The 25,995-nt window shown below is 41.9% G+C and overlaps 2 protein-coding genes across 10 annotated transcripts in view; one reads left to right on the top strand and one right to left on the bottom strand.

The window, feature by feature from the left end:
* Positions 1–25,995, top strand: part of CENPP (centromere protein P) — a 228,406-nt gene that overhangs the window by 114,883 nt on the left and 87,528 nt on the right. Inside the window, exon 6 of one of the 8 annotated variants that reach the window (XM_047830878.1) lies at positions 8,734–9,496. The exons of the other annotated variants lie outside the window; for them this stretch is intronic. Coding sequence (XP_047686834.1) covers positions 8,734–8,961 — 228 coding nt within the window. The 3' untranslated portion in view covers positions 8,962–9,496. Of the gene's footprint in view, positions 1–8,733; positions 9,497–25,995 lie in introns of those variants that run through there. 8 annotated transcript variants of the gene reach the window in all.
* ASPN (asporin) lies at positions 1,942–25,730 on the bottom strand. 2 transcript variants are annotated; one of them, XM_047830873.1, is made up of 8 exons: positions 25,572–25,730; positions 25,031–25,108; positions 15,341–15,453; positions 11,310–11,523; positions 10,097–10,207; positions 6,083–6,176; positions 5,321–5,459; positions 1,942–3,207 (listed from the first exon to the last, which is right to left on the bottom strand). In XM_047830873.1, exons 1-8 carry the CDS (start codon positions 25,621–25,623, stop codon positions 3,010–3,012), a joined length of 999 nt encoding a protein of 332 aa, XP_047686829.1. In that variant the 5' UTR covers positions 25,624–25,730; the 3' UTR covers positions 1,942–3,009. The 2 variants fall into 2 exon arrangements, with proteins under 2 accessions (XP_047686829.1, XP_047686828.1); XM_047830872.1 differs by lacking the exon at positions 25,572–25,730 and adding an exon at positions 18,439–18,715 and having other exon boundaries at positions 25,031–25,274.

Here is a 25,995-nt window from a genome sequence, read left to right as displayed (position 1 = left end):
TCATCTGAGTAGTATTCAGCCATAAAAAAGATGTATACACCACATCTTCTTTAGCTGTTCATCTATGGATGGACACTTGGACTGCTTCTGTATCGTGGTTATTGTAAATAATGCTGCAGTAAATGTATGGGTGCATCTACCTTTACAAATTAGTGTTTTCATTTTCTTTGGGTAAACAACCAGTAGTGGAATTAACTGGTTCATACGGTATTTCTGTTTTTAATTTTGAGGGACCTCCATACTGTTCTCCACACTGGCTCCATGAATTTACATCCCCTCCAACAGTGCATGAAGGTTCCTTTTTCTCCACATCCTCCTCCACACTTATTATTTCTTGTCTTCTTCATCTTAGCCATTTGTGCAAGTGGGAAGTGATACCTCATTGTGGTTTTGATTTGTATTTCCCTGATGATGAGTGATGTTGAGCATCTTTTTATGTGTCTGTTGGCATCTGAATGTCCTCTTTGGAAAAATGTCTCTTCAGACTCTTGCCCTTTTTTAAATCAGATGTTTGCTTTTTTCATGTTGAGTTGTATAAGTTCCTTATATATTTTGGATACTAACCCTTTATCGGGTATGTCATTTGCAAATCTCTCCTCCTGTTCAATAGGTTGTCTTTTAGTTTTGTTAATGCTTTCCTTCGCTGTGCAAATGCTTTTTATTTTGGTGTAGTCCCAGTAGTTTATTTTTGTTCTTGTTTCCATGGCCTGGGGAGACATATCCATAAATATGTTGCTATGGCCAATGTTCAAGAGATTATTTGTCTATGTTTTCTTTTAGTTTTATGGTTTCGGGTCTGACATTTAGGTCTTTAATCTATTTTGAGTTTATTTTTGTGTATGGTGTAACAAACTGGTCCAGATTCTTTCTTTTGCATGTTGCTGTCCAGTTTTCCCGGTACCGGTACCATTTATCGAAGAGACTGTCTTTTCCCCATTGTATATTCTTGCCTCCTTTGTAGTAGACTAATTGACCTATAAATATGGGTTTATTTCTGAGCTCTCTATTCTGTTCTATTGATCTATGAGTTTTGTGCTAGAACCATACTATTTTGATCACTACAGCTTTGTGTAGTTTACCTTGAAATCTGGTGTTGTGGTACCTGCAGCTTTTTTCTTTCTCAAGATTACTTTGGCTATTCATGGTCTTCTGTGGGTCCATACAAATTTTAGTATTATTTTTTTCTCATTCCTTGAAAATTCACATACATTTTGTCATTCAATCTCATGGCAACATAACTGATCAGTATTGTCACCACTGCCCTTTGTAGATGAGGAGACTGGCTCAAAGAGATATTGACTTGCCAGAGCTATAAATGGAGCTGGATTTCTGGGTTTGTTCTTCCAACTCAAACTCTGTATTCCTGGGCTTATCCTGTTATGTCACTACTGGTGGTTAACTTTTATTATCTTAATTACACTTGGATCTTATCCCTACAGCTTTATAAACAAAAGTAACTGTTTGCTTTAGGTTTCCAAACTTGGGTCAGAGTTTAAGAAATTAAGTAAATTTCCTATAAAGCATTATTCTCAACCAGCTGCAATTTGACACTGGCGTCTCCTGGGTAGAGGCTTTCCACACCCCCCACCCCCTACCAGTACGGTCCAGCCCAGGATGCCAGCAGTGCCAAAGTTGGAGACCCTCACTAGGAAAAACAAGACCTATTTACCCATTCCTGACCTGGATATTCAAACCCTCCACCCCATCTTACATACATGTAATATTTTTCTGCTACCCTCAAAATTACTTAAAATCTAGTTTTGGGGGTAATTTAAGATAAAGCATTATCTTTCATAACAGGCATAATTTGGAGTATTTCAGTAATGTTACTATGTAAAAGCATTAATACTGTGCCAAAAGTGTCATATATAAATTAGAGTTTTCTGAAAAATAGTTTATGTTACTGGGCAGGAGGAGAAAAATTAAACCAAAGCACAAATATTTTACTTGAAGCCAATATTTTAATTTTTTTTATTTTCTAGTTTTGCCTATGTTGAATGTGAATAAAAAATAGATAAAGGATTCTTTTACGCAGAGCTTTTGGTTCCTTTGTGTTTTGTTTACTATTCTGCCTGTTCATTTATACCAGCTGTGTTTTCAGAGTTGTTCAGTTTGTCATATTTGAATAGACAGTTTTTATAGAATGGACAGTACCCATCTAGGCTCTTCCAACTGAGGTCTTAGAAGGGACATCTTGAAAGTACTCCTTACATACAAGGTGACATTGTCATATAGCGCAACAATTGACATATTGTTGAAAGCTTATAATAACTGAGATAATAAACAATGTGAATTACAGATTTATGTAAACACTTTGCTTTTTCGTAGAGGTTTTATAATGCGGTAATAATCATTAATTTTAAAAAGCATGTGCTGTAGTCTGAAACCAGATGTTATGAATAGCATCTGTCAAGTTGATAATAAACACTGAAGGCTTTATTATAAGGAGTTAGTTTAAACATATAGACAGTAAGCCTCTAAAATATGGGAATTTGAATAAGATTATATAAAACCATACTTCAGCATTAATAGAAACATTACAGTACCACCCAAGTTATTAAAGAAAGTTTAAGAATAGTATAATGTGCTCTCCATGAAGCCATTCTTGTCAATTTTGGTTTGCTAACAGCAAACGAAAGAGCACAGATTTTGCTAAGTCAAGCATTCCATTTACAGTACAGTTCTTTTTAAAATGCACTTGATAACAAAGTGTTAAATACTGATTGTATTATTTTTTTGTTACTGAGAAAAGAATGTTCAAGCATGAGATTTATGCAGAATCATTTGTGTACAGAAGGAAACTGCAGTACGTGCTTGTTTTTCTTGATCCTCATGGAGCAATAGTTTTGCAAAATTCTGTTGAAATTTTTTGTCATAAAGTAAGTCAGGGGACTTACCATGTAGGAATAGGTTTTTGCTGATTTGCATAATACCACCATTTTTAACAGAGTTCAAGTATTCCAAATGTATTAATTTCTAAATTTTATATTAAATGGATATTACTAATTACTACTTTCTGAAGTTCCCGAGCTGCACGCTCATTCTGCCTACAACACAGCGAAAAGCCGCGGGCTGCACTTCCCAGTACCTCACCGGGTTGTTGAACAGACTTATCGCACTGTATAAAGATTTCTTCATCTTCGGTACTGTTGGGCAGAAGTCATTCACTCCCACTTTTGTAATTGAATTAGAGTGAAGAAAGATTATCTGTGGCAGTAGGAGAAAGAATGGATTAAAAGTACATAATAAATGTAAAAAGAAAATGTTCTTTTTATAGTCCACATTTGTTCATGGCTTTATTTGTCCATTTATTTTATACTGATTTGACTGTATTTCGTTAAAATATATGTATTTGTCTGTTTATGCCTGTTAAATACTTATTGTATCAACACAGTATGGAGGCTGCCTGCCGTGGCCCAGAGCACAAACGCCCCACCTCCACCCCCGCCCTTTGGTACATAACAGTGCATGCGCGCTGCAGTGCCATATTTACAACTCTGGGTTTGCATAAAAAGTATTAGATGAGCAGAAGAATAGAATTCTCCTATGGTTAGGCCTGCAATGTGAATATGAATTGTTAGCTAGCATTCTCTGTGATCAAGGCAGAGAAGTGTAGAGCTGCTCTTTTTGTAAGTTGTTTTATAGAAAAATAATGTCTGTCGACAGCTTGTATACATATCTGCATACAGCATCAACATTTGAATCTTTAAATTATTATTCAGAAAGAATGGACAGTATAGGAACTTCTCTGCATTCCCTTTAATAGCCCTTTAAATTCTTCCTTGGTCTTTTTGGGAGCTGAGGTTTCTGAGAAGTAAAAGCATTCTACTGACAGTATGTTGGCACATGAAAAAGTAGAAGACTTTTTAGCCACAGCTAAGGTAGTGGTTCTGGCTGTCGTTACATTTGCCTTTACATTTTGGTGAGACTGATCTGAGCCAGTCATGAGCACTTGAGACATTGTTAAAAGCTTTAAGTTTGGTGTTGGAGCCCCCTGTGCCCTCTATCTGTCTTGGGATGTTGTGACAGGTGCTTTGTGTGGTTCATGCATGTTTCCCAGCAGCTCAGGGTCAGTGCAAGGTACAGATTTCTGCAGCATTGACCTCACTGGGAATGAGAAACAGTGCTGGAAATGGACATGTTTGCTTTGTGAACGTTGGCTGAATTGTACCCTTCTGACTTGTGTTCTTCTTTATAATTCTGTTTTTTGTGTTCTAATTCTATTCATTAAAAGAAAAATGCTAGCAAGAGTATAGGTAGGTTTAAAAGCAGACAAGCTGGAATCAGAGTAAATTCTGGTGGAATAAAGAACGCAAATTGGCGATGACTTGAGAAAGGAAAAGACTCAGGTTGTACTCACTGGTTAGATATTTAAATACAGCATTTGAAAAATTCAGAGTAAAAGTCAACCTTGAGATGAACACCTGTCTCTAACCACATCCATTTTGATGGCTTTTATCTCAATGGAGTGTAGTGAACAAAACTTCTTTAAAGATAAATCGGGAAGAAATCTAGAAGCAGCAGTGACTCAAGGCCCATTTTTTTCTCAATGTGTTTTGCTTCTTGGAAGATGAGGATGTTGTGTATCGAGGAAGGCACACGAGAAAAGTGGACTGAGGTCAGAAGGGATTAAGTAGGGATTCTTGATTGGAAGACAGTAGATGAGAATCAGGGGGATCTGTGAAACTCCTAAAAGCATGTACAAAATATTGTCTTCATTTTTTGTTCTTGGAAGGATCTAAAATTTTATCAGATACTCCAAGGATTCTTGGGCCCCCTCCCACCTAGTCAAGACTTGTCAGATTAGAACAAAAAAGTTTCTAACAATGAAGAAGAAGAAATGTGAACCCATGACGCTCCAGATACTGACTTTTGACTATGTATTGTGGCCTGAATTTTTTTAATCATACACATTTCTAATCTAACACTTGATAAATGAAAATACCTGGGACCTTGTCTCTATGCTCTTTGTGAAATGTTTCCAGAATGAAAAGATATGTGATCCTCCTTGGATTCCTGGTGACCAGTCCTGCCTTTACATAAGCATCCCCTGCCGCCCCTGAGACCTGAAAGTAGCCAGGTCAATAACTTCACCATGGTGGCTTCAGGGGCAGGAGAGACTGCAGGTGGAAATGGCACCTGACAATATTTTAGCTGACATCTCCTTAGAAGCCCTGTCTTAGGACACCTCAGGCAACTGGACAGTCTTTGCATGTGCGCTACCCTTACTTCTGGTTTCGTCTTTGCCTCAGGTCCTCACATGTTTCACAGAAACAAAGGAAAGTACTAGTATCTACAAAACACCAGTGGAACGTTTTACCTGGAGATATTTCAACTCCTGTAATCCTGAAGGGATTTTTTTTAGTTTGTTGTTTTCCAAGTGTATTTCTCTCACTCGTGGTATGTTAGCAAGACTTCCGTTTTCAATGTCAGTGATTCTGTTGTTTCCTAGGCCCAGCCTAAAAATGGCATAAAGTGCATCAACTCTTTTATTTTTTTGTTTTTTTAAACAAGTATTTATTTTTGAGAGAGAGAGAGGGACACAGCTTGAGTGGGTAAGGTGCAGAGAGAGAGAGAGGGAGAGAGAATCTGAAGCAGGCTCCAGGCTCTGAGCTGTCAGCACAGAGCCCGACATGGGGCCCGAACCCATGAACCGTGAGATCATGACCTGAGCTGAAGTCGGATGCTTAACCGACCGAGCCACCTGGGCACCCCAACTGTATCAACTCTTAAGCAGATCTTGTGACAGCTGAACACACCACAACTGAGTGGAAAGCATACACCTGACCTATTTGCATGTGTGTTCAGAGAAAGGTACTTCCTGGTTTCATTTAATAACCCGTTTCAGGGTGTAACAGCTGTCTGTGTTTTCCACTGTCACCGAAGTCTTTATCTAACATGCATTAACAACAGGGACATTTGAGAAGTATTCTTCTCCTCCTTCCACTTGGTGTCCCTCTTGGTTTTCCCTTCACGACAATGACAGACTTGATTAGGGCCCTTCAAGGGGTCTCCAAGGGGTCTCGCTAGTATCTCCATCATATCACTACCACTTCTGAGTTGGGGTCTAGAGAGCTTTTACCTTTGCAGGTCTTTGTATCGTTTAAAATCCTCGAGTTCCACGGTTGAAATTTTATTATAGTCTAAATGAAGCTCCAGTAAAGTTGATGGAAGTTCTAGAGATAAGAAAAGTAATAGGCATGTTAGGTCAGGCAAAACCAAGCCCCATTTATTATTTATTTACTTGTTAAGTTTCACATTGTAGACTTTGGCAGTCTTTTAGAGATCTGTTTTTTTTTTTTTTTTTTAACTATTTATTATGGAGAATTTCAAGTATACACAAAAATAGAAGCTAGTTTTAGGAGCCAACACACTGCTGTCCAACATCAACAATTATCTCCATTTTTCCAAGATATTTTCATCTACCACATTAGCTATTTCTCATTGGCTGCCTTTATTGATTTGTTTTTCTTCATTTACTTGTTTTTTTGCTAGAGTATTTAAGATTTAAAAACATTTTTTTAATGTTTATTTTTGAGAGAGAAAGAGCATGAGCAGGGGAAGGACAGAGAGAGAGAGAGATACAAAAGCTGAAGGTCTCCAGGCTCTGAGCTGTCGGCACAGAGCCCGACGCATGGCTCAAACTCACAAACCATGAGATCATGACCTGAGCCGAAGTTGGACACTTAGCTGACTGAGCCACCCAGGCACATCTTTTTAGCTGGAGTATTTAAAATCAAATTCCATATATAATGTCATTTCACCTGTAAGGTGACATTTCACCAGATGTCTCTAACTGACAAGGTCCTCTTGTTTCCACATGGCTGTCTCACCCGTGTCACAGCTGACAGAATTAGAGCGGCTCTTTACAATCACTGAATTTTGCTTTCCCGAATGATCTCATATACGGTGTTTCACAGTTGATTTGTTCAAGTCAGGATCCAAATGTAAGTTTACAGAATGCATTTGTTTCTCCCATCTCTTAAAATTTCTTCTACTATTAAGTACATACTTCCTCCTTTTTCCCCATCCTGCATGGATTTCTTTCAGGTAATGATTTGTTTGAGATGCTCACTTGTGTATTAGACTGATGGCTTCCACATAGCATTTGTCTTAGTCGTTTAGCCCCTTTTTCTCATGAGCTGGTGGTTAATCTAGAGACCGATTAGAATCAGTAGATCAGCCCTTTCTACAAGGTCCATTATTTCATTAAGAATGGGAAAATGGTGATTTTCTGATTTTTGTCATGCTTAATGCATTTATTAGGTAGGATTCTTCTCTAAAGAATTTTCCTTCGTCAATTATTTAGTCACTTTGTAATACAGTTTTTACAGAAAAGACAGCATAAATGCTCTCTTCTTTTAAGTAATAAATTGGTGTGATGCCCAGTGGTGACCAGTGAAATTTTTCTTCGTATCTTTATGAACACATGGATTTAGATCCATTGAAGTATTTATTCTCTTCCATTAGTAGTAGTTTCTGCATAAATTGGAAGGAACATCTCCAGTGTAACCTGACACATGCCAGGTACTCTGTGAATGAATGTGGGCACCTTCTCTTCTCACCCCTGCGTGTTCGGACCCCAGCCTTCCCCAGATTAACAGAGACTGGAGCGAAAAAGATAGCCAGAAAATTAAATCACACTTCATTATATTAGGCTTCTATATATAAAGTATTATTTGTTAACCATAGGTTCTACTTAGCTAGCTAAGGAAGGCGTTCTTTTTTTCAACTCTTACTGAAACATTTCCTTCCTTTATTAGTGGTAGACTGTTGACGGTAATTGAAATATCCTTACAAATATCAGTATTCTTCCTGGCTGAATTTATGTTGATTCCAGAGTCTATTTTGGTTTTTAAAATTAATAAAACTAGAGGGCAGGAAAACAATTCTAAACTGAAGAGGGTTCTAATTTCTTGAATTTTAATTAGCTGAGCTTAATTATATTCATGGAATGACTACTCCAATATGTTTAAAAAAAAAAAAAAGAGGGGGGAGGTTCTGTCTTCAGAGATTTTATGTACTTACCGAGCAAATCCATCATACATATAGAAATCACTAAAAAGGTACCGGCCTATTCTAGAATATGCGGTAGCAAGTCAAAGAGAGAAATCTGTTCATGTTGAGCAGTCAGGGAAACTTTCTGGAACAGGGTTTGTAGAACTTGAGGGGACTATTCCCTTTCCTAGAGCATGGAGAAAGTGGATAACCAAAGAGAACAGTATAGCCTCTACTGGGTAAATGAGTGATGTATGAATTTGGGGCCGTAGCTCAGTGACTGTGCACAGCACTGGCATGCTTTTGTGCAGGTATACTGCAATTCCTACCCGGTGTGCAAACAGCTGTCTTCCCCTTCCATGCAGTGCTATTATGTAGCAGAATTTTCCAAGTGAACTGAGAGGAGAATATGTTTCACTCTCCTTATGTCAATTTGTCAGGTCTGGTAAGGACCCTTTGGACCTCTGCCTAACTTCATCCTGCCACAGGGCGGGGGGGGCAGGGGTGGGTAGTTATGATTGAATTACATTTCAGCAGTCAGCCTTAACACGTTAGCAAATAAATTATGAAAACAAAAAATTTATCTGGTTTTTGAATGTCATAGATATCTTGAAAGAGTAGTTATATAAGATGAGAGATTTAATTCCAATTTAAATTTCTAGAGATGTAATATGTTCCTTAAGGCTTTGGAAGAATCTTGAAAGCATTGTGAGAAGTCAAACCTTCATTTTTAAGATACACCAACATCTGAAGAGAATTGCTGTCCAGATATTGCAGCCTAGGAGAAGCTTCTGGGGAGCGCAGCCCTGGGGGGCAGCAGCCTTCTCTCTCCTCCACGGCCCTCCTGTCCTGCTCTCTACCTGCCCCTCGACTGTGTCCGCTTTTAGCACGTACAAGGCATTTCTGTATTTAACTTGTCAAGTGGCATGTATTTTTGTTGGTGTTTTAAAGATGAGAAGGTAAATAAAACATTTTAGGTTTCATGTTGAAAAACAGCCACCTTATCGAAAGCCAGATAAGGTGGTTTTTTAAATTGTGTCGTTCTGAATTAAACTGATTTTTCCTATATAAAAAAATTGTCTTTCCACTTTTACTTTATGATTTTTCTCCTTTGTGAAAGATCACCACTGGATTCATAAAAACAGCTTTGCCGTGTTTTTAACTTAACAGTTGATGTTCGTTTTGTTAATCTTCTGAGTCAGGTGTGCAGTAGAAACAGGTTATGAAGTGGCTGCTTTTACTGTGGACACTGAAGGCCAGAGCTGTTTGAAAGGGAACTGTAGTGTTGATCTTAGGTACTGATCTTTCTGATTCAGGCAGTCATCATAAGTGAGAGCGGGCACCCTTGTCAGACAAGGAATGGACTCTGAGCAGGAGTCCTGAGAAAGGCGAACTTGTCGAGTTCATTGCCAGACTGGGAGCTTGCAGGGAAGCGCTAGCAGGCTCTAGATGCATCTCACTTTGAGGCACCAGCTTCAGGCCACGTGGTAAAGAACAAGGTGCCCATTCTGGCAAAAGGGTTATGTCAGGACAGGGCATTCACCTGGTGCCTCACACCACCCTCTAACCTCTCTGCTCACTGGCCCGTTAATCTGCACAGCACCTTAGTGAAGAATGGGGTACAGGGTGCATACATACCCCTGCCAGCATCTGCCCCAATCTGGCCTGAAGGCTGCACCCCGTATTACTGCTGCATGGCTAGGAAGGGTCTCCGGCCCCAAGCATCTTCCCCAACCTTCTTCTCTAGAGAATGCCCACCCCTAGCAGGTACTTCACAGAATGACAGGTATAGATGAGTAAATGTCAGGGACGAGAAGGAAAATTAAAAGTTCATTACTTCTTCATGTTTGTTCTCACTGGGGAAACAAAAGATTCTGGTTTTATACTGGTTGGGGGTGGGGGGCAGGGGGAAGCACATATGGCTCTTTGTGTGTGTGAGAAAACAGTAAATTCCATCCTACCCTGACCAAATACGCAGGTAATGAGGGTTCTGACTGCAGTGTGGTTTTGACGTTGCATACAGCTTATATCAGTACCTTTGATGGCCATTTAGAAATGACAGTGTTTTAAAAGTACTTTATCTTAAATAAATACAAACCTTTAGGAATTGAGGTCAGTTTTGCTTCTGCGATTCTGATATGGAATACTGTCACTCCTTCAAATGCCCCCGGTTCAATCCCATTATTATCGAGAGGGTTTGCACTCATTTCTGTGGGGGCAAATGACATAATTTGGCGTGCATTCATTGCGTATGAAGGAGAGCACAGTGCAGAGACAGACATCCCAAGAACATTCTGAGAAGTGTGAATTTCATCCTTTACCCTGCCTCACTCAAGGTGTTTGTTTCTGTGTCTGTCTGTTCCCTTTCTGTTCATCTCAGAGAAAGACTGCTTTGTATTATATAGCCTGAAATAGCAATATGCTTATATTATAGTAGATTAATACTAAGATAGATTTAGTATATAATAGAATTTTGCTTTGAATTACTAAGTCCGTGACTTGTTATCACTCTGTTCTCACCACGAGCATATTTTGTTAATATTACATTAGAAAAAAAAAATCCTTCATATAATTTAAAACATTTGTGTTTTCCAGTATGCATTTATCACCTAAGCTTTTAAAATTATAAGTCAATTAGAAATTGTTACTTGATAAACAAATATAATTTTGAGGAGATGCCAGTAAGTGAGGCTATTTGGTAAGTGCCAGCCGTCTGACTGAACTGAATATGTGAATAAATGAGAATATTGATTGTGAACTCTGAATGAATATTGTGGAGGGCGGTGGTGGGGTTAGACCGTGGGTGTTAGAAGTAGGATAGGGTGGAGCTTATGATGTACAACAAAAAAGCCCTTAGCTTAGCAGTCTTAAAGCAGATGATATAAATTAGATGTACATCCCAAATAATCACCGAATTAGTTTTGTGCATTGCATTTGAGTAGTTTATACATTAAAAATACTACCTTTTTTTTGGTGTAGGAGTAACTTTCTTATTTTTTTTAAATACTACCTTTAAGTTAAATTTGAGGAATAGATTTTTACCAGTTAGGGTGCAGTCAAAACTGAAACCATACTAGGTGCTTCAAAGGGGATTCCTGAGAGCATGTGTTACAAAAGGCAGGTTTCTTTACATGGTATGAATTGTGTGTTATACTTTGATTTGTAAATGGCTTATCTAGATAAAGATTATCAGATTCAAAAAAATTAATTTCAGAAATTACCAGTCTTAAAATTATTGATAATGGTAAAGATCTCTACATTTGCATATTGCTTATAATTCCAAAATGTCCCATTCATTTGCATAAACTTACCTAGAACATGTAAAGTATTCATTCCTTTGAATGTCTCCTTTTGTATTTTCTTAACTTTATTATCATGAATTCTGAGTTCTGCTAGCGATTTGGGAAGATTAAATGGTATTTCGCTTAGTTGATTGTGGGACAGGTACAGCCTTCTCAACTTCTTTGTAGTTAGAAAGGCTTTTGGGTGGATCTTTGTTAGCTTATTGTTGTTCAGAATCAAAGCCTAGGTAAAGCATAAAGAGTTACACCATATTGTGAAGTGGATTTGATTTACCAATTCTGCAGTGATTAGTGTGCTCATGGAAACCAATATGAATTATATCATTCATATACTTAACTATGTAAACAATTCCCCCAGCCCAATCTAGGCTAAAGAAAATATTTACTACTGAGTTAGAACAGAGTGATTTTGAGGCTTTAGTTTGTCTTTCAGCAGGTGATGTGTTAATATAGTTAGCCCACCTCCCACCATTTCCCTGCATGGAAGTGATCGATGGTATTGTATCTAAAATTCTATTCTGTCACACCAAATACGTTTTTGTATGATTTTATCTACTTTTAAAACCTTATTTCTTTTACGTTTTCTGACGTTAACCATTTTTCCCAGACTGGAGACCTGTAGGAGCAAAGTCCTGCAAAATGCCCCCAGCATTCGGCATATCTCAGATACTGGGGAGACCCTAATGTGTCCTGAGCGATGCTTCAGCCTTTCTCCGTGCCTCAGAGGCTGCAAGCCCAGGGAGCGACAGAGCCCCCCCCTTGAGTGTGGAGGGCGCCTGGCTGCTGCCCCAGGGGTGCTGGGTGCGGGAACTACTCGCCATTCCCAGGGGCATGGCGGTGGCTGGGGCTCTGTTCCCTGTGACCTTCCATCCCCCTGCTTCCTTCAGAGGGCAGGTGTAGGGTGGTTGTGCTGACGACTGCTGTCACCCAGCCCAGTCCACACCCACCTTCCTGGTGTTTCTACACTGACTTAATATGCCTTCCTGGTGTTACTTATGTTGTGCTCCTTCCACAGCAGAAATACAAAGACTTTGGTAGCTAAACTCCCCTTATTGTTGTTTCCTGTAGGTCCTTTCCTTACCCTTCTTTCAGATACACCACCTGTTACAGACCTCACCAGAAGTTAGATTAAACCCTGGGAGGAGAGGAAATTGCATTTTGTTACCACGTGGTAACACGTACGTTTTCCTGTGTGCCGCCAGTTAAGTTTGTTCTCCTTCCTTTGGTTACACTAGGGTGTAGGGCCGGGCGGGGCAGCGACCTGGTGAGTCCTGTCTGCTCCGGTGGGCACTTGCCGTAGGCCCCCACTGCCAGGGGTCCCAGCGGGAGCGTGTGTGGGCTTGAGGGCAGCCTCCCGCTGGGACATGCATCTTCAGAGCCACCAGGAAGGAGGAGTGAGGGGTGCAGAGCGGAGTGGGTGTTTACCTGGGGCCACAGAGGCCACCCCAGCAGGGTGGGCTGGCAGAGTGTCTCCAGCTACACTGTGCCTTCAGTGCTGGCTTACACACAAAGGTCCCAGAGCCCCACATAGTATGGTTATATGTAAGGACAGGAGACAAGAAAAGGAGAGCCTTTGAGAAGCTGGACAGTGAGTCCTGGTGGTAAATGAGGCTGTAATAGCTAGCTGGCAGGCTGGACATGCATGCAATGATCTCACCCTCTTTCTGCTGCTGGACTGGCCTTGGGTAAGAACCAGAAAGCCAAGCAGGCAGCTAAAACACACAGAATTTGCAGAATATCTGAGAAAGCATTTTGGTTCTCTTTAAGGGTAGGTACCATATGAGTTGATATAATTAAATGTCTTAAATATATAATTAAATGTCTTAATTAAATACATAATTAAATGTCTTAAAATATGCAGCATGCCTATAATACAGGTATAAAGTGTGTGTCCTAAGAAGTGCTTTTACATTGAGCCAGTCTGGAAGCACTGGGCTGTTGGCACCCCAGTTAATAGCTGTGTGCTGAGCACCTGACATGCATTCATTCCTCTAAATAGCCTCTCTGACTTCCATATCATTATTACAGCCCTTTCACAGCACAGGAAGGCCATGCTTAGCCAGGCGAGCCACTGTCCCAGTGCCTGCTTCTTCTGCTGGGGCCAGCGTTTGAGCCCAGGCCTGCCTGACTCCAGACACAGTGCCACATAAAACTGACCAGACAGAAATTGAGGCCTAACCCAGCTCCTGACACCTTTCAGACTCTCCTTTCCCAGTGAATAATGGGAGTACAAGTGGGCTGAGTCCCTGGGATACTCCTAAAATGCCACAAGGTTCTATGACAAATTAAATTTAAACTGTTTATGATTTTGGTATTAAATAGGACATTGGGACACCTGGGTGGCTTGCTTAGTCAGTTGAGCATCCGACTTTGGCTCAGGTCATGATTTCGTGGTTCATGGGATCGAGCCCCGCCTCGGGCTTTATGCTGACAGTGCAGAGCCTGCTTGGGATTTTCTCTCTCTCTTTCTCTCTGCCCCTACCTTGCTTGCTCTCTCTCTCTCTCTCTCTCTCAATCTCTAAATAAATAAAGTTGAAAAATAGGGCATTAATTATTCTTGTGGTTGTGTAGCTCAATATAAAGTTGAAGAAGGGGTAGAAGCATTCATAGGCTGTATTTCCAACTTCTGAGAGTTAGTAATGGCCTTGCCATTCTCCATGAGTTCCTGTGGTCAGAAGGTGGTGGGGTAGACTAGACAGATTCTTGGTGGGGCTGTTCTCATATTTTAGTGAGGCCTCAATTATAAGATAAATACATGCTCTTCCAATCATTCTTTTTGTTTTTATGAAAACTTTATTATATACGGAGCTGAATCTAAGCTGTCTGCACAGCACCCTTGAAAGGGAGGGGAGCAGTCACGGTCCCGAGAGCCCACACCTGGCAGCACGGAGAGGCGTGTCTTTGCCAGGAGGCTGGCCTGGACCCCCTCAGGGTGCCCCTCCTCACCAGGCAGGCTTGGCTTGAGGATTGAGAGAGAGCCTAAGGAAGGAGGAATGTTCCTCGTGGTGCCTAGAACATGGCCAGCTTCCATGTCCTCACTCATCCAGCTGACAGCAACCGTGCTGGGACTCAGCTGGTCCCCTTCCACTGCCTACTAGGACGGGTCATCAGGGTCCATGCACTGACCCAAGTGTGACGAGAAGGCAGGGTGGCCTCCAAGAGGACAGGAGGAGAATAGGCCTACGTGGGTGGCCGCAAGAGAATGATGTGGCCGTGGTAGCTCTACCTTCCCCTCTTAGTGTGATACTGCCCTACAGGTGACAGGCCTTCCATTTCTTTCCTCTAGCACAGCATGAGAATGTACACACGTGGCCTTGAAGGCAGCACTAGTTCATACTGGCTTACCCCCACAGCCTGGTGCGGAAAAGGGGCCCCCACCCTAACTCTGTGCTGAGGAGAAGAGAGGACACCCCCATGGCTGTGACAGTGTGGAATCACCCACTGTCACACCAAATTCCAAATTAGATTAGAAATTTTACTTGCTACAATCTAAAGGCTCTAAGTATTAAACACAAAAGTAAGAATTCTCTAACTCTTAGAAAATTAAAATATTAACAAATATTGTAAGGAAAAATTAGTTTTCATTTTTAAAGTTCTAGAAGAAAAGCCATACAAATATATATTAATCAGTTAGCTATTAGATATATTGCATGTGCTGCTCTCAGACTTATGGTGTCTTCCAGTAAGTCAACAGTTTAGGGACACATTTCCTCATACTGTATGCTAATTGCATTCCTGTAAATCGTCATCATCATCATCTTCTTACTCATTTTCATGCACAGTGACTGTGATTACCTGAATAGATCATGAGCCCTGTAGGACCATTTATTTGTAGTCTTAGCTCCGGCCGCTGCTTCAGTTAGCATCACTTGAATTGAATTATTAACTAAATCTATAATTTCTCATGAGACACTGCTGAGTAACAGGGATTCTGTCATTCTTCACACACAGAAAAGTAAGACTTGTTGACACAAAACAAAATACAAGTCATCCTTCTAGCAGCAATAGATTTTCGCTTAAATATGAATATATGTTCTTACATAAAGTGAGGTGAGTCCTTTAAAATCATTTTCTTTGATTTCCTTAATTTTATTGTTTTGAAGGTCAACCATCTGAGTATCAAATGGAATGTTGCTTGGGACGGAGGACAAACCTGAGAAATAAACAAACATGTTACACACATACTGTATGCTAAAGAGGAGTTTTCTAATTTGACACCAATGCGGGTTAAAATCCATGATTACCAGTAAGAAACAGATAGCAATAACATTGCTCTTTGAAAAGTCCTGAAGACCTTTTCAAGTCACTTACTTATTTTTGCAAGGTTTCTAGCTGGGTCTAGCTGCCACTGCTCATCTGCACAAGGAGACGTGAAGTGGAGGTACATGAGGGTGTGCCCACATGACTGCAAGGGGTGACCACCACTGAGGGGCAGCTCCTGCCCAGGCACTTGGCTGAGAAGTATTCACACTCTGTGCCAGTTCTCAGGCTCTTGTGGTGCAGAATTGTAACCTGTGGGTTTTCATCATTTTAAGAAGCCTCAACATGTAGAAAGTTGTGCTTAGAAAATAAATTATATTATTTTCATGGGCATTATAAAAATGTTACATGTATTTCCTTTAATAATGAACTCCTCTACTTAGTTGTAAATTATTTGATTTACACAAACTTTCTCATCTGTATCTCATTGTTGATGTCTGGGTGTGTGGTAGACCTTTCCGGAAACTCTCCCCCTCAGCGCTGGGTCTCTCCCAGCCATTGCTCTGGCCAGAGGCTCCCTGGGTGCCTGTCAGCCTGAGCTTCTCAGCGGGTGTGACAATAGCCTTCTTTCTGTCCTCTCAGATAAGGCACAGCTGCATTGTCTCCTTGTGTAGGTACTCAGTAAAAAAGACTTCAGTGTTTTTTCCCCTCTTGAATTAAAAAACAAAGAAGACCAGGAAATTATAAGAGCTGACACAATGCATTTCTTCCTTTCTTTTCTTGCTTTTCCTGGATGGCTGAACCTGCCCACCCCTGCTTGTTGTCAGACAGGCCATATGGTAGTTATGCTTGATGAACATGGGGCCTTCTTGCTTTTCCCCAGCATTTACCGTCAAAATGTTCAAACATACAGATAAGTTGCAAGAATTTTACAGTGAAAACCCATATTCTCTCTCTACCATCAACATTTTACTACACTTGCTGTTCATCAGTTCATCTTTTTTATGCATCTTACAGGGAGTTACAGCTGTCAGTATGCTTTTGGGGGAGCCATCCTTGCTCCTGAAGAGCAAGGGCTCAGTATCTGCTGAGAGTGTCAGCACTGCCCCCTGTAGCCCTCACTACTTTCCCCTCCATGGTTGACAGTGATGACTCACTCTTTTAAGAAATTTGACCATAGACAGGAAGAGGCAACAGGGGTAACTTGGTAGGTTAGCAAGGTAGCAGTTTTGTTAGGAGACGATTTGGGTCTAAGGAAGTGAAGTAGAAAGTCTTGGAGGAAAGCGGTGGCTCTGCCGAAAGCACCAGGTAATGTGGACTGGGATGGCCTCGCTCAGCCCACCCCTGGTGAAACTGGGAGCTCTAAACAGAAACTGATTTTCTGAGGGAGAAAGACCCTCTTCATCGTCGTGGTCACGTGGGAGAGTGAAGTGTGTACCACCTGTGTCGGACTATTACAGGTTATTCTTGGGTAAATTTTGTCTAGTAGGGTTTTTCAAAGCTAAATATATAGGAGGCTGTGCAAGGAAAACACTGTTTGCACCAGCTGGCTGTCAGGAGGTCACTGGGTTTTCTCAGCTTTTTCATGGCAGTCACTGTCCTGGGACGGAGCTGGGTGACGTCTCCCCCCAGGTCTTCACGTGGAAGCAGGTAACATTGCTCTGGAGCAAGTGTGGAGGCCACCCCAGAGGACTGTCTGTGCTGAAGGTGAGTGCCTCCTTGGTCACTCTTAACCCAGAGCCAGCCCCACTTACATGAGCCTGTCCTGCCTGGGACGCAGTTTATAAATAACAGCAGTTTAGAAATAATGGCAGCACATTCTGTTGTTCCCTAACCCCGACCTTTCTTTGCCCCGTCTGCCCTGGCTTCTGTTTCCCTTCCCGCTGCCCTTCCCTCCCCGGTGTGCTTCCAGTCGGCCGTTCTCAGGCCCTGCTTACAGGTAGTCATCTCTTCCTCACCAGAATGCCAGAGATAAACTTAAAACCCATTTTTCCTAGCCTGCATTTTCCATCAAGACCTTCCCAGTGATGCTAGCCCATCATAAGCTCCTCTTTTGTGAATGCTTTTTGTTCCCCTCTCATACGTTGTCCCGCAAATGCATACTTTATTGAAGTCTCTGCAGTGGATTGTAAAAGTGCCGTGGCAGAGGGAAGTGAGTCTAAAGCACTCAGAGGCACCAGCTGCCCACGTACACCCTGGAAGTGGCCCTGTTGGGCCTCTAGGCCCAGAATGACAGGCGTGTGCCACACCTTAGCTTCCTGCAGTGGGGCAGGTCTGAGTCTTCCCTCATCCTGGAAATAGCCCAGCACAGTAACCCCTGATGTGTATTCCCCATCACACCCTCTCCCTGAGCAGGCTCTGAGTGCAGGCCTCTATTTGAAAGCATCTTCATTGGAAGTATTAAAAAAATAAAGTACTCTGAGAATTACACATTTTTAAGACTTTGGAAAGTGATTTGGTTCAACCATTTTTCTAGACCGTTCTAAACCCAAATCATTCAAAACAGAATAGAGCACTGACTTTAAAAAGTCTAGATTAGAGATTTCACAAACTCTATAACCTGTTCTAGACAGGCCGTTTATTTTTTGTCATTGTAGAATGTTACTAGAAAGCACAGTATCAGCCTGCTGACATCCTGAAATGAAACCACAGTGACATCCATTCTCTCTGAAGAGAATGAAAAGGAAGCATTTGTTTCAAATTTGAGAAGAGAAGGAAGTGTTCTATATATGAAATTCCCATTGCTTTTCTCTGGTTTTCTGGATTTTTAAAATAAGTTTGGATATACTTTGAGTTTGTTATATTTTCAAAAATCTTAAATGAAAAGTTGCTTTATAATTAGTGAGCTAATTTTTGAAATTTCAGTGAGAACTCTCCCTATCCTTTAAATTTTGCCAGAATGACATTTTCTCGAAAACAAGTTGATGTGTGTTCTTACCTAGATCAGAGCAGTGTACAACTCTCGAGTAGCACTGGCATCCAAATGGACACGTTGGGAACAGATCGAACGGGAAGAAGGGGTTAATTGGCTCTCTTGTTGGAAAAAGAGAGTTGTCCGCATCAAGGTCACTGTCCCCTTCGTCTTCCATGTCCTTCAGCATCATGTTCTTCAGTGTCACATATGAAGGGTGAAATAAGGGCTTGGCGGAGCACAAAGCCAAGAGCACTAGGAGCACACACCCCTTCATGTCGCCTGGTGAGGGGCCAGCCTTGGACTAAGGAGACAGTGAGACTAAGTTAAAGTTTAACCAGAATTGGTTCCTGTGTCCGTGCATTTCTCAGAGCAGTAAGAACACAACAGAATGGCACTCAGACCCGTTGCAAGGGTGACAGTAAATTTATAAAGTGTTTGGAAAGCAGTTTGGCAATATGCATTGGAAGTTTTAAAAATATTTTTCTTGTCTACTAATTCTACTTTTTGTAATCTAGTCTTGGGATAGAATTCTTTTTTTTTTTTTAAGTAAGTATTTATTTATTTTGAGGGAGAGAGAAAAAAAGGGAACAAGCAAGGGAGGGACAGAGAGAGAGGTGGGGAGAGAGAGAATCCCAAGCAGGCTCAGCACTGTCAGCATAGAGCCCAACGCAGGGCTCCACTTACAAACCATGAGATCATGACCTGAGCTGAAACCAAGACCCCATTATTTAACCAACTGAGTCCTCCAGGCACCCCTCAGGAAATAATGTGCATAAAGATGTCCATCACAAAATTACATATAATAGTAAAAACGTTAAAGACCATATGAATGGTTAGGGGGAAATAATCAAAATAGGGTATATGTTTTCCCTGAAATACTTTGGAGCCCACAAAATATTTGCAAAGAAGTTTAAAAATATGGAAAATTGTAATTTTGAAATTACAAAAACAAATGTAAAAAATCAATGCATAAAGTATAGTTACAAACACTCAAACAAAAACCTAGCACAAATATAGCTAACTGATGATAATCCTGGGTGGTGGAACTATGACTGATGTGTCTTTTTTTTTTTTTAATTTTATAATTGCCAATAAGTACTACTATTATACTTAGGAAACTAATAAATGCTTTTAAAAACAAAAGCATCATACCCGACTCCCTAGTCCCCAAATCCTTCCATTGCCTTAATATCTGTGTCCCTTTCAAAGCAAAGCCCGTGTGCCCCCTTGGCGTCACATCTGGAAGTCTTCTATAACTGATCCCCACCCGCCGCCAGCCTCACTCTTAGACTTGGTCACTGTTTCCACAGTGTCACTTGGATTTCTTCCTTCTAATCTGTTCCATTGTCCAATACCTGATCCAGAGCATCTGAGGGCCAGACTTTCTTACTCTTTCTTTCTCATCTTTCCACGGAGTTCTGTTTGTTTTCAGTTGTAATTTTTAAAGCCCACACAAAACTGGAATGAATGATTAAGAACCTTCTGAGAATAGATTTGTTGTCCTCTTACGGAAGATTTTCGCACAGGCATGTTTACATACCATATATGTACATACATGTTACATATCATGGTTTCTTAACTGTGTGATCCTTGTGAAGCATCCATTCTTTGTAATTTTCAAAAATGGAAAGCATTATGAAATTATCTAAAACAGACTAATGGCAGTCTTCCCTTGGGGTGTGCAGTTGGCTGCATACAGTTGGTGAGGCTGTGTTGGCCATCCCAGGATATCCCTCAGCCCGGTCCCCAGGAGTGCAGCCAGCCTGTGATAGCTGCACAGGACTCCCAGAGTCTGTCACAGGTGGTCCAGCCTCAGGAGGACCCAGTCCCCCAAATCCTTGAGTTACACCAGCTGCTTCCAGTTTCTCAGAACCCAGAAATCAGCTTTAACCTCTCTGTGTGGCCTTGCTCTTTTGGACTTAGGCATCAGAAATGAATTAATTATCTTAATGAAAATATTCATTTATATGTGGTATGTCTTTTAATCACCAAAGGAAGGTGAAAAAAAAATCCATCATCAGTTATTAACCTGATAATTAACATTATTTAAATCTTAGAAATTTAAATGGCAACATGAACATCTTGTCCACTGGGTAGCTGGACATCACTAACATGAGATTTCTCTGTGATAACCCACACTGGATTACGTTAAGGATAGGATATACACATTTTTAATTTTAATAATTCACTTCAGAGCCAGCCCTGGCCTCCTACCTCCTCCCTGCCTTACAAAGTGGTCAATTCAGTTTACTCTAGACACGTCCTTCACCTTAACTAAGAGGGGTGGGAGGCACAGAGAGCGTCTGTGGCCTCCAAAAGAATTAGACCCAAGTTACAGCTCACATGTCCCAGCCTGTTGTCTGCATTTTCTGCTGCAACCCATGAGGGAACACTCTCTTTCATCCTGCATTCTGGTGGCCTTATAGGCACACTGTCATCTCCTCTTCTTCAGCCAGTCTACACACTGCTGCTGACATACATCTGCACAGGAAGGGGTTACACACACAGCCTGGACTGAGGGGGCATGGGAGGGAGTGGTCGTGTGGTCAGATTCATATGGGCAGGGACCCTGTGCTGGCAGCATGAGGCCCAGCAGCATCTGTCAGCTGGCTCAGGGACAGGCAGGTTCCCATTCTGTGTCCAGTCACCCAGGAATCCTGGCGTGGGTGCCTGATAAGGTCAACTGGGCTTCATTTCCACTATCACTTCGTCTCTGGCACATTATTTCTGCTTTCCAGCTGCCTGCCCAACTTTGATCCCCTATGCTTCTGTGGGGCTCCTGGCTCCTGAATACTTGGTTCCCAGCTTTGTGTTGACCTTCTGAAGCTCCCTTTCCCTAGCTCATTCAGCCCTGGGTGGGTCCTTAGCCAAACCAAAGCTTGTCCCTGGTACCAATTTACTCTTTAACATTGTTCTGCACTGTAGCTTTGCCTTCTGTGTCCATAGCTGCCCCTCTTGAGTTAAATGCCATTTGCGATCCTATCTTCTGCCTTTGTTTGAGGTTGCTGCAGTTTTTCAGTGGGCATTTTATCAGGGACCTGTTGTGTACCAGGCACAGTATTAGGATGCAGAATCTGTGAAGTAGAGGCTCTTCTGTCCCTCGTTTCCCTCCTTAAAAAATAAAACCATGGCCCCCAATCTGCTGCTCTCAACCAAGCATGGGCGTGTTATAAAAGCCAATGCCAGAATGTCAGGGGCATTCGTAGAAACACTGAACCATAAATGCCTGTCAGTAAACAGAACTGAACTGCAAATAGGCAGTGCCAACTGTGTGCACCATGGCCGGCACTCTGGAGAGATCTCCAGGTGTGTGGTCCCCAGATTCATAAAGGAAAATTCTTCACCAGAAGTCTGTTTACTCCTCATATCCTTAGTTTACTGTTTGAGACCAATAAATATAAAGCCATCTGTAAAATACACACACGTGGAAAAAAGATTAAAATAGAATACGCAAAACTAGTAAGAGAAAGAGTGGGCTATTGAGTGAAGGATTGTTTTACTCTCTCTGGGGGTGTAATTTTTAAGCTATTTAAATATCAGGCTCTGGTCCTCCGTATACATTTGCCTTTTCCCACCACTTCTGTAGCAAAAGTCAAACAGCAGTGTCCACATGGGAAATCTTTTGGGGCCATGGTTTCCTGAGGCCAACTCCCCTTCACTCCTGCTGCTTCCTGCTGCAGTCCTGCTGCCCCCTGACCTAGGTGAGCCCAGGAGCTGGGTGGAGGCAGGGACCAGGTGTGACTGGTGTTAAGGGACAGTACCGTGAGGAGCAGAGCTGGGAGGACTTAGAGGGCCACGCACAAGTGAAGGGGAAGAGGACACCAGGCATCAGGGCTGCAGACCAGCCCACCTGGGGGTCAGGAGGCACATCAGCCAGTATTCCCCCTTCCTCTCTCCTTGTCTCAGAGGAGGTGGGCCCTCTGGCTGCTGGCTGATGGAGCAGCACCCCCTTGTACCTGCCTCCTTGGGGTCCTTCTCCTGCAAGTGAGGGAAGAGACTTGTGGAGGCAAGGAATGTCATCTGGGTGGACCGCCTCCCGGTGTTGGAGCTTCCCCAGAACATTCTGGGTCGGTTAGCGTGTCCACTCTCTGCTTGCATGACTCCAGGGAGACGACTCAGGAAACGTACTCCTCGAGAGGCATCGGCTCCACTGCTGTCCATCTGTGCTTCATAGGAAATTCTCTGTATTGAGACCAAAAGTGCCTTCTGGCATATTCTTCTCTCTCTGCTACTTCTGACTTCTGTTAGCCATGTAAAACTAATGTGATCTTTTTGCATTCTTTTATCCTGTTTCCTTCTTTAGAAAGAGAAGTCAGGCAAGCCTTGGTTCTGTGATTCCTTTATCTGAGGTGATAAAGCCACGGTAAAGTACAAGTGATTATAGACCCCAAACCTTGCCCTATTCTAGCCGACCAGTTTCTTACCCACAGAAAAATACTGGCATGTCCAGGAGGGAACTCTGTATAGCAAGCAGTGTTTTTCCCTATTATTCAGAAAGAATATAGAGAATATTCTTATTTAAAATAATGTGACTTTGCCTTATTTTAAAAATCTGGAGTTTATTCATATTTAGGCTTAAGCTCTTATTTGATTAGTGTGGGCAATGATTAGATTGTGCTATTTTTAAAACTTTTTAAGATGTTTGTGTCTTGTTCTTAGGAAGACTCAGTATTTCCCCAGTTTAGACCAGTTTTGCCAGAGTTTCTTACTCATGGAAAGCTTTGGACTTTGGTTTCAAGTTTCTTCTAATCAGAATAATATCTGGAATACTACTTCAGTGCTACTGCTGTTATTAATAAACCACGGCACGTTGGAGCCAGGAGAGGCCTGGGAGGCTTTCTTTGCTCCCACCGCTCGGCCCCTCCACACAGGCCTGAATCCCACAGTGACTTCCAGACAGTAACCAGACTCTCCTTGGAGAGGACGGGGCAGGCGGTTTGGCCAAGTTCTCAGGACTGGAAATGGAGCTAAGAAGTGTCTTTCTGAATTTGCATAAACTCCTATTTTCCACTTAAATGTTCCACAAACTTAGAATGGAAAATTTGTCTAAGTGAAATGGTATTTCCTCTGACACTATTATTAGGAAAATAAGCCACTATGCTTTTAAATCCCATGCTTAAAGGTCTGCCTGGCAGCCGTCCCCCTTGGCTGACATGTCCCTATCCGCTCACAAATGCTGGTAGTAGTTTTCAGTGTGTAAATGTGACAGGACGTGCTCCGTGTGTCCACAGAAGGCATCCAAGCTAAATCCAGGTACAGTCAAAGCTCAGCCCTGAAAGTGAACGTCCAAACATGCATTTGGAAACTTACCCACAATACCTTTTGGGAAGGAAACTGATGCTTTTAAAGACCACACTGCCCTTAAAGAAATAAGCTTTACTGTAGAAGTATAAATCACATCTGATAAAGAAGTTGCTGGCCTCTTTTCCTTTTATACCAGTTTTTGTCCTTCACCAGTTTTTCAGGGCATCTTAAGAAACAAAGAACTCCTGCCTCTTTATTTTCTACTGTCTCTTACGGCGCCTAAAGACTTGTGCTTGTAAAGTTAATCTGTTTTGTCTCGAACCTCAGGTCAGGTACCCAGGTTTTCTTTTTTAGTGTAGTAGCTAGTGGTAACAGAAGACTCCTTTCCACCACACAGTATTGCGAAATACCGAAAACAAAAACATCAACATGCTTTCACATGTGTGTGGGCTTATGATTTCTTTGTATTTCCTTTTTTTTCTTTTTAAACAACTCAGTGATTCTTAGTGAGATTGAAAAGAACAGCACTTTGTTTTTAGAGAGATCTAGACCCCTCGGGTTTCTTTGTGACTTAATCCTACACCATGTGTCCACTGCTGTCGCTGCCACAACCTCTGAGCACATGAACAAGGAGGAACGCTGCGCTGCTGAGATGAGGAGGAAGCAGAGTATCAAGTACTCTGTTTAATCTTTTTAAATCTAAGATTCAGTTAAAAATTTACTTTGGGAGGGGACAAAGGAAATCTTTATTTTAAATTCTGATTGGAGTTTTGTGAAAAGAAAACTGATCTCTCGTATTGGATATAGACCTAGTTGAAGTATTGCTGATAAATATTCTTTCTTGGAATTATTATGGATTTCCATGTTAACTGTCCAGTGCCATCTCATTACATAAGAATAAGGAAGACATTCGTCAAGGAAAAATATGAATAATTCAAATGTGTGACATTTGAATAATTCATACATTTTGAAAACACATTAGAAAATAACAGTTTTAATATTTACTGTTTCATTTAATGTATTTGTGATATCCCCAGACTTCATATCATTAATTATTTTAAGGTAATGTTATTTTCCTAAGTTCTTTAAATGATTTTTAAAATCAGCTATGTTAAACATATGGTAAAGCATAATAACAGGTTTTCATTTAACTGTAAAAGTCACAATTACATGAGAATAAATCCATTATATATAAAACTTAAAGGCTAGAATAATTTTAGGGTATGTATTTAAGTGCTGATTTTTAAGGAATTGTGCAGATACTCTTTATCATTTAGTGTACAAGCATTTATGCTAATAACACTAATGTACCCTTTATATCAACTACAAAATAATAGTACCCTGTCCGTGAAAGAAAGACTTAGAAACATACCTTGTAAAAAGAGAGTCAGCCTCTTGAGAGAAGTTCCCACCGTGTACTGCTTCTCCGGAATGCCCCTGCTCTCAGGTGCTGTTTGAGGAGAAGAGATGAGAAGGTGTTATGTTCAAAAGAAAAACGCCCTCGTTGGAGCCTGATGTGGCGGCACCCTGGGTGACACTGGAGTAAGCTGCCTCCACAGATTAGCCCATGTTAGGACTGAGGGGCGAGATTAAAACTTGTTACTGCTCATGTGTTTTCCATCACTGTTTGTACCGGAGCCAAGACTTCTAGCTAAACCCTAGACGTCTACTGGAAGATTCTGAAGAAAAAAAAAGAGAGTTTAATAATGCATGGCCGCTGGCCATTCAAAGTGCAGTCCAAGTCATTCAAGAAATACCTGATCTGAAAATATACTTTTTGAAATTCTTAAATGAACGAACGAATACTGACACATTTAAAAATCGCTCCCCCTATATAGACTAGCACAACAGTTCCCGGCTTTGGTAAAAAAGTACCCACGGGATTGAAGGGTAAGCCCCAAGTCCAGGTATACCTGAGAAAGGAGCCGGGCTGCTGTGCTCTGCTGGTGGCTGAAGCCATTGCATCAGGGCTGCCGGTCAGGGTTCCCCTCGGAAGCTTCCGGCCCTGCCACAGGGACACGGGGGGACGCGGCCCAGGCCCCGGTGCGCTGCGGCGCAGACCCATCCACGGACCCCGGGACGCCGGCTTGCGCCGTCCCTAGGGGAGCACCAGCCGTCACCATGCACCTTCCGGGACACGTGGGAGCAGGAGGGCAGCCTCCCCTGAGAAGAACGGCAGGCATCGTTGGCACACCGTTACCTCTCACCCGTGCGACAGCGTCCGGTTCCCACGGCGGCTAGGGCCTCTTCCTTCCGGGGAGGACGCGTCTCTGTCTGCGGGAAAGACCCACCGGGTCCGGCGCTGGCTGGCTGGCTGGCTGGCTGCCGGGAGCATCC

The sequence above is a fragment of the Prionailurus viverrinus genome, chromosome D4, assembly GCF_022837055.1.
Source record: "Prionailurus viverrinus isolate Anna chromosome D4, UM_Priviv_1.0, whole genome shotgun sequence".
Classification (NCBI taxonomy): Eukaryota; Metazoa; Chordata; class Mammalia; order Carnivora; family Felidae; genus Prionailurus; species Prionailurus viverrinus.
Note: the sequence above shows the minus strand (reverse complement) of the source record. Positions and strands in the feature narration are given on the sequence as shown.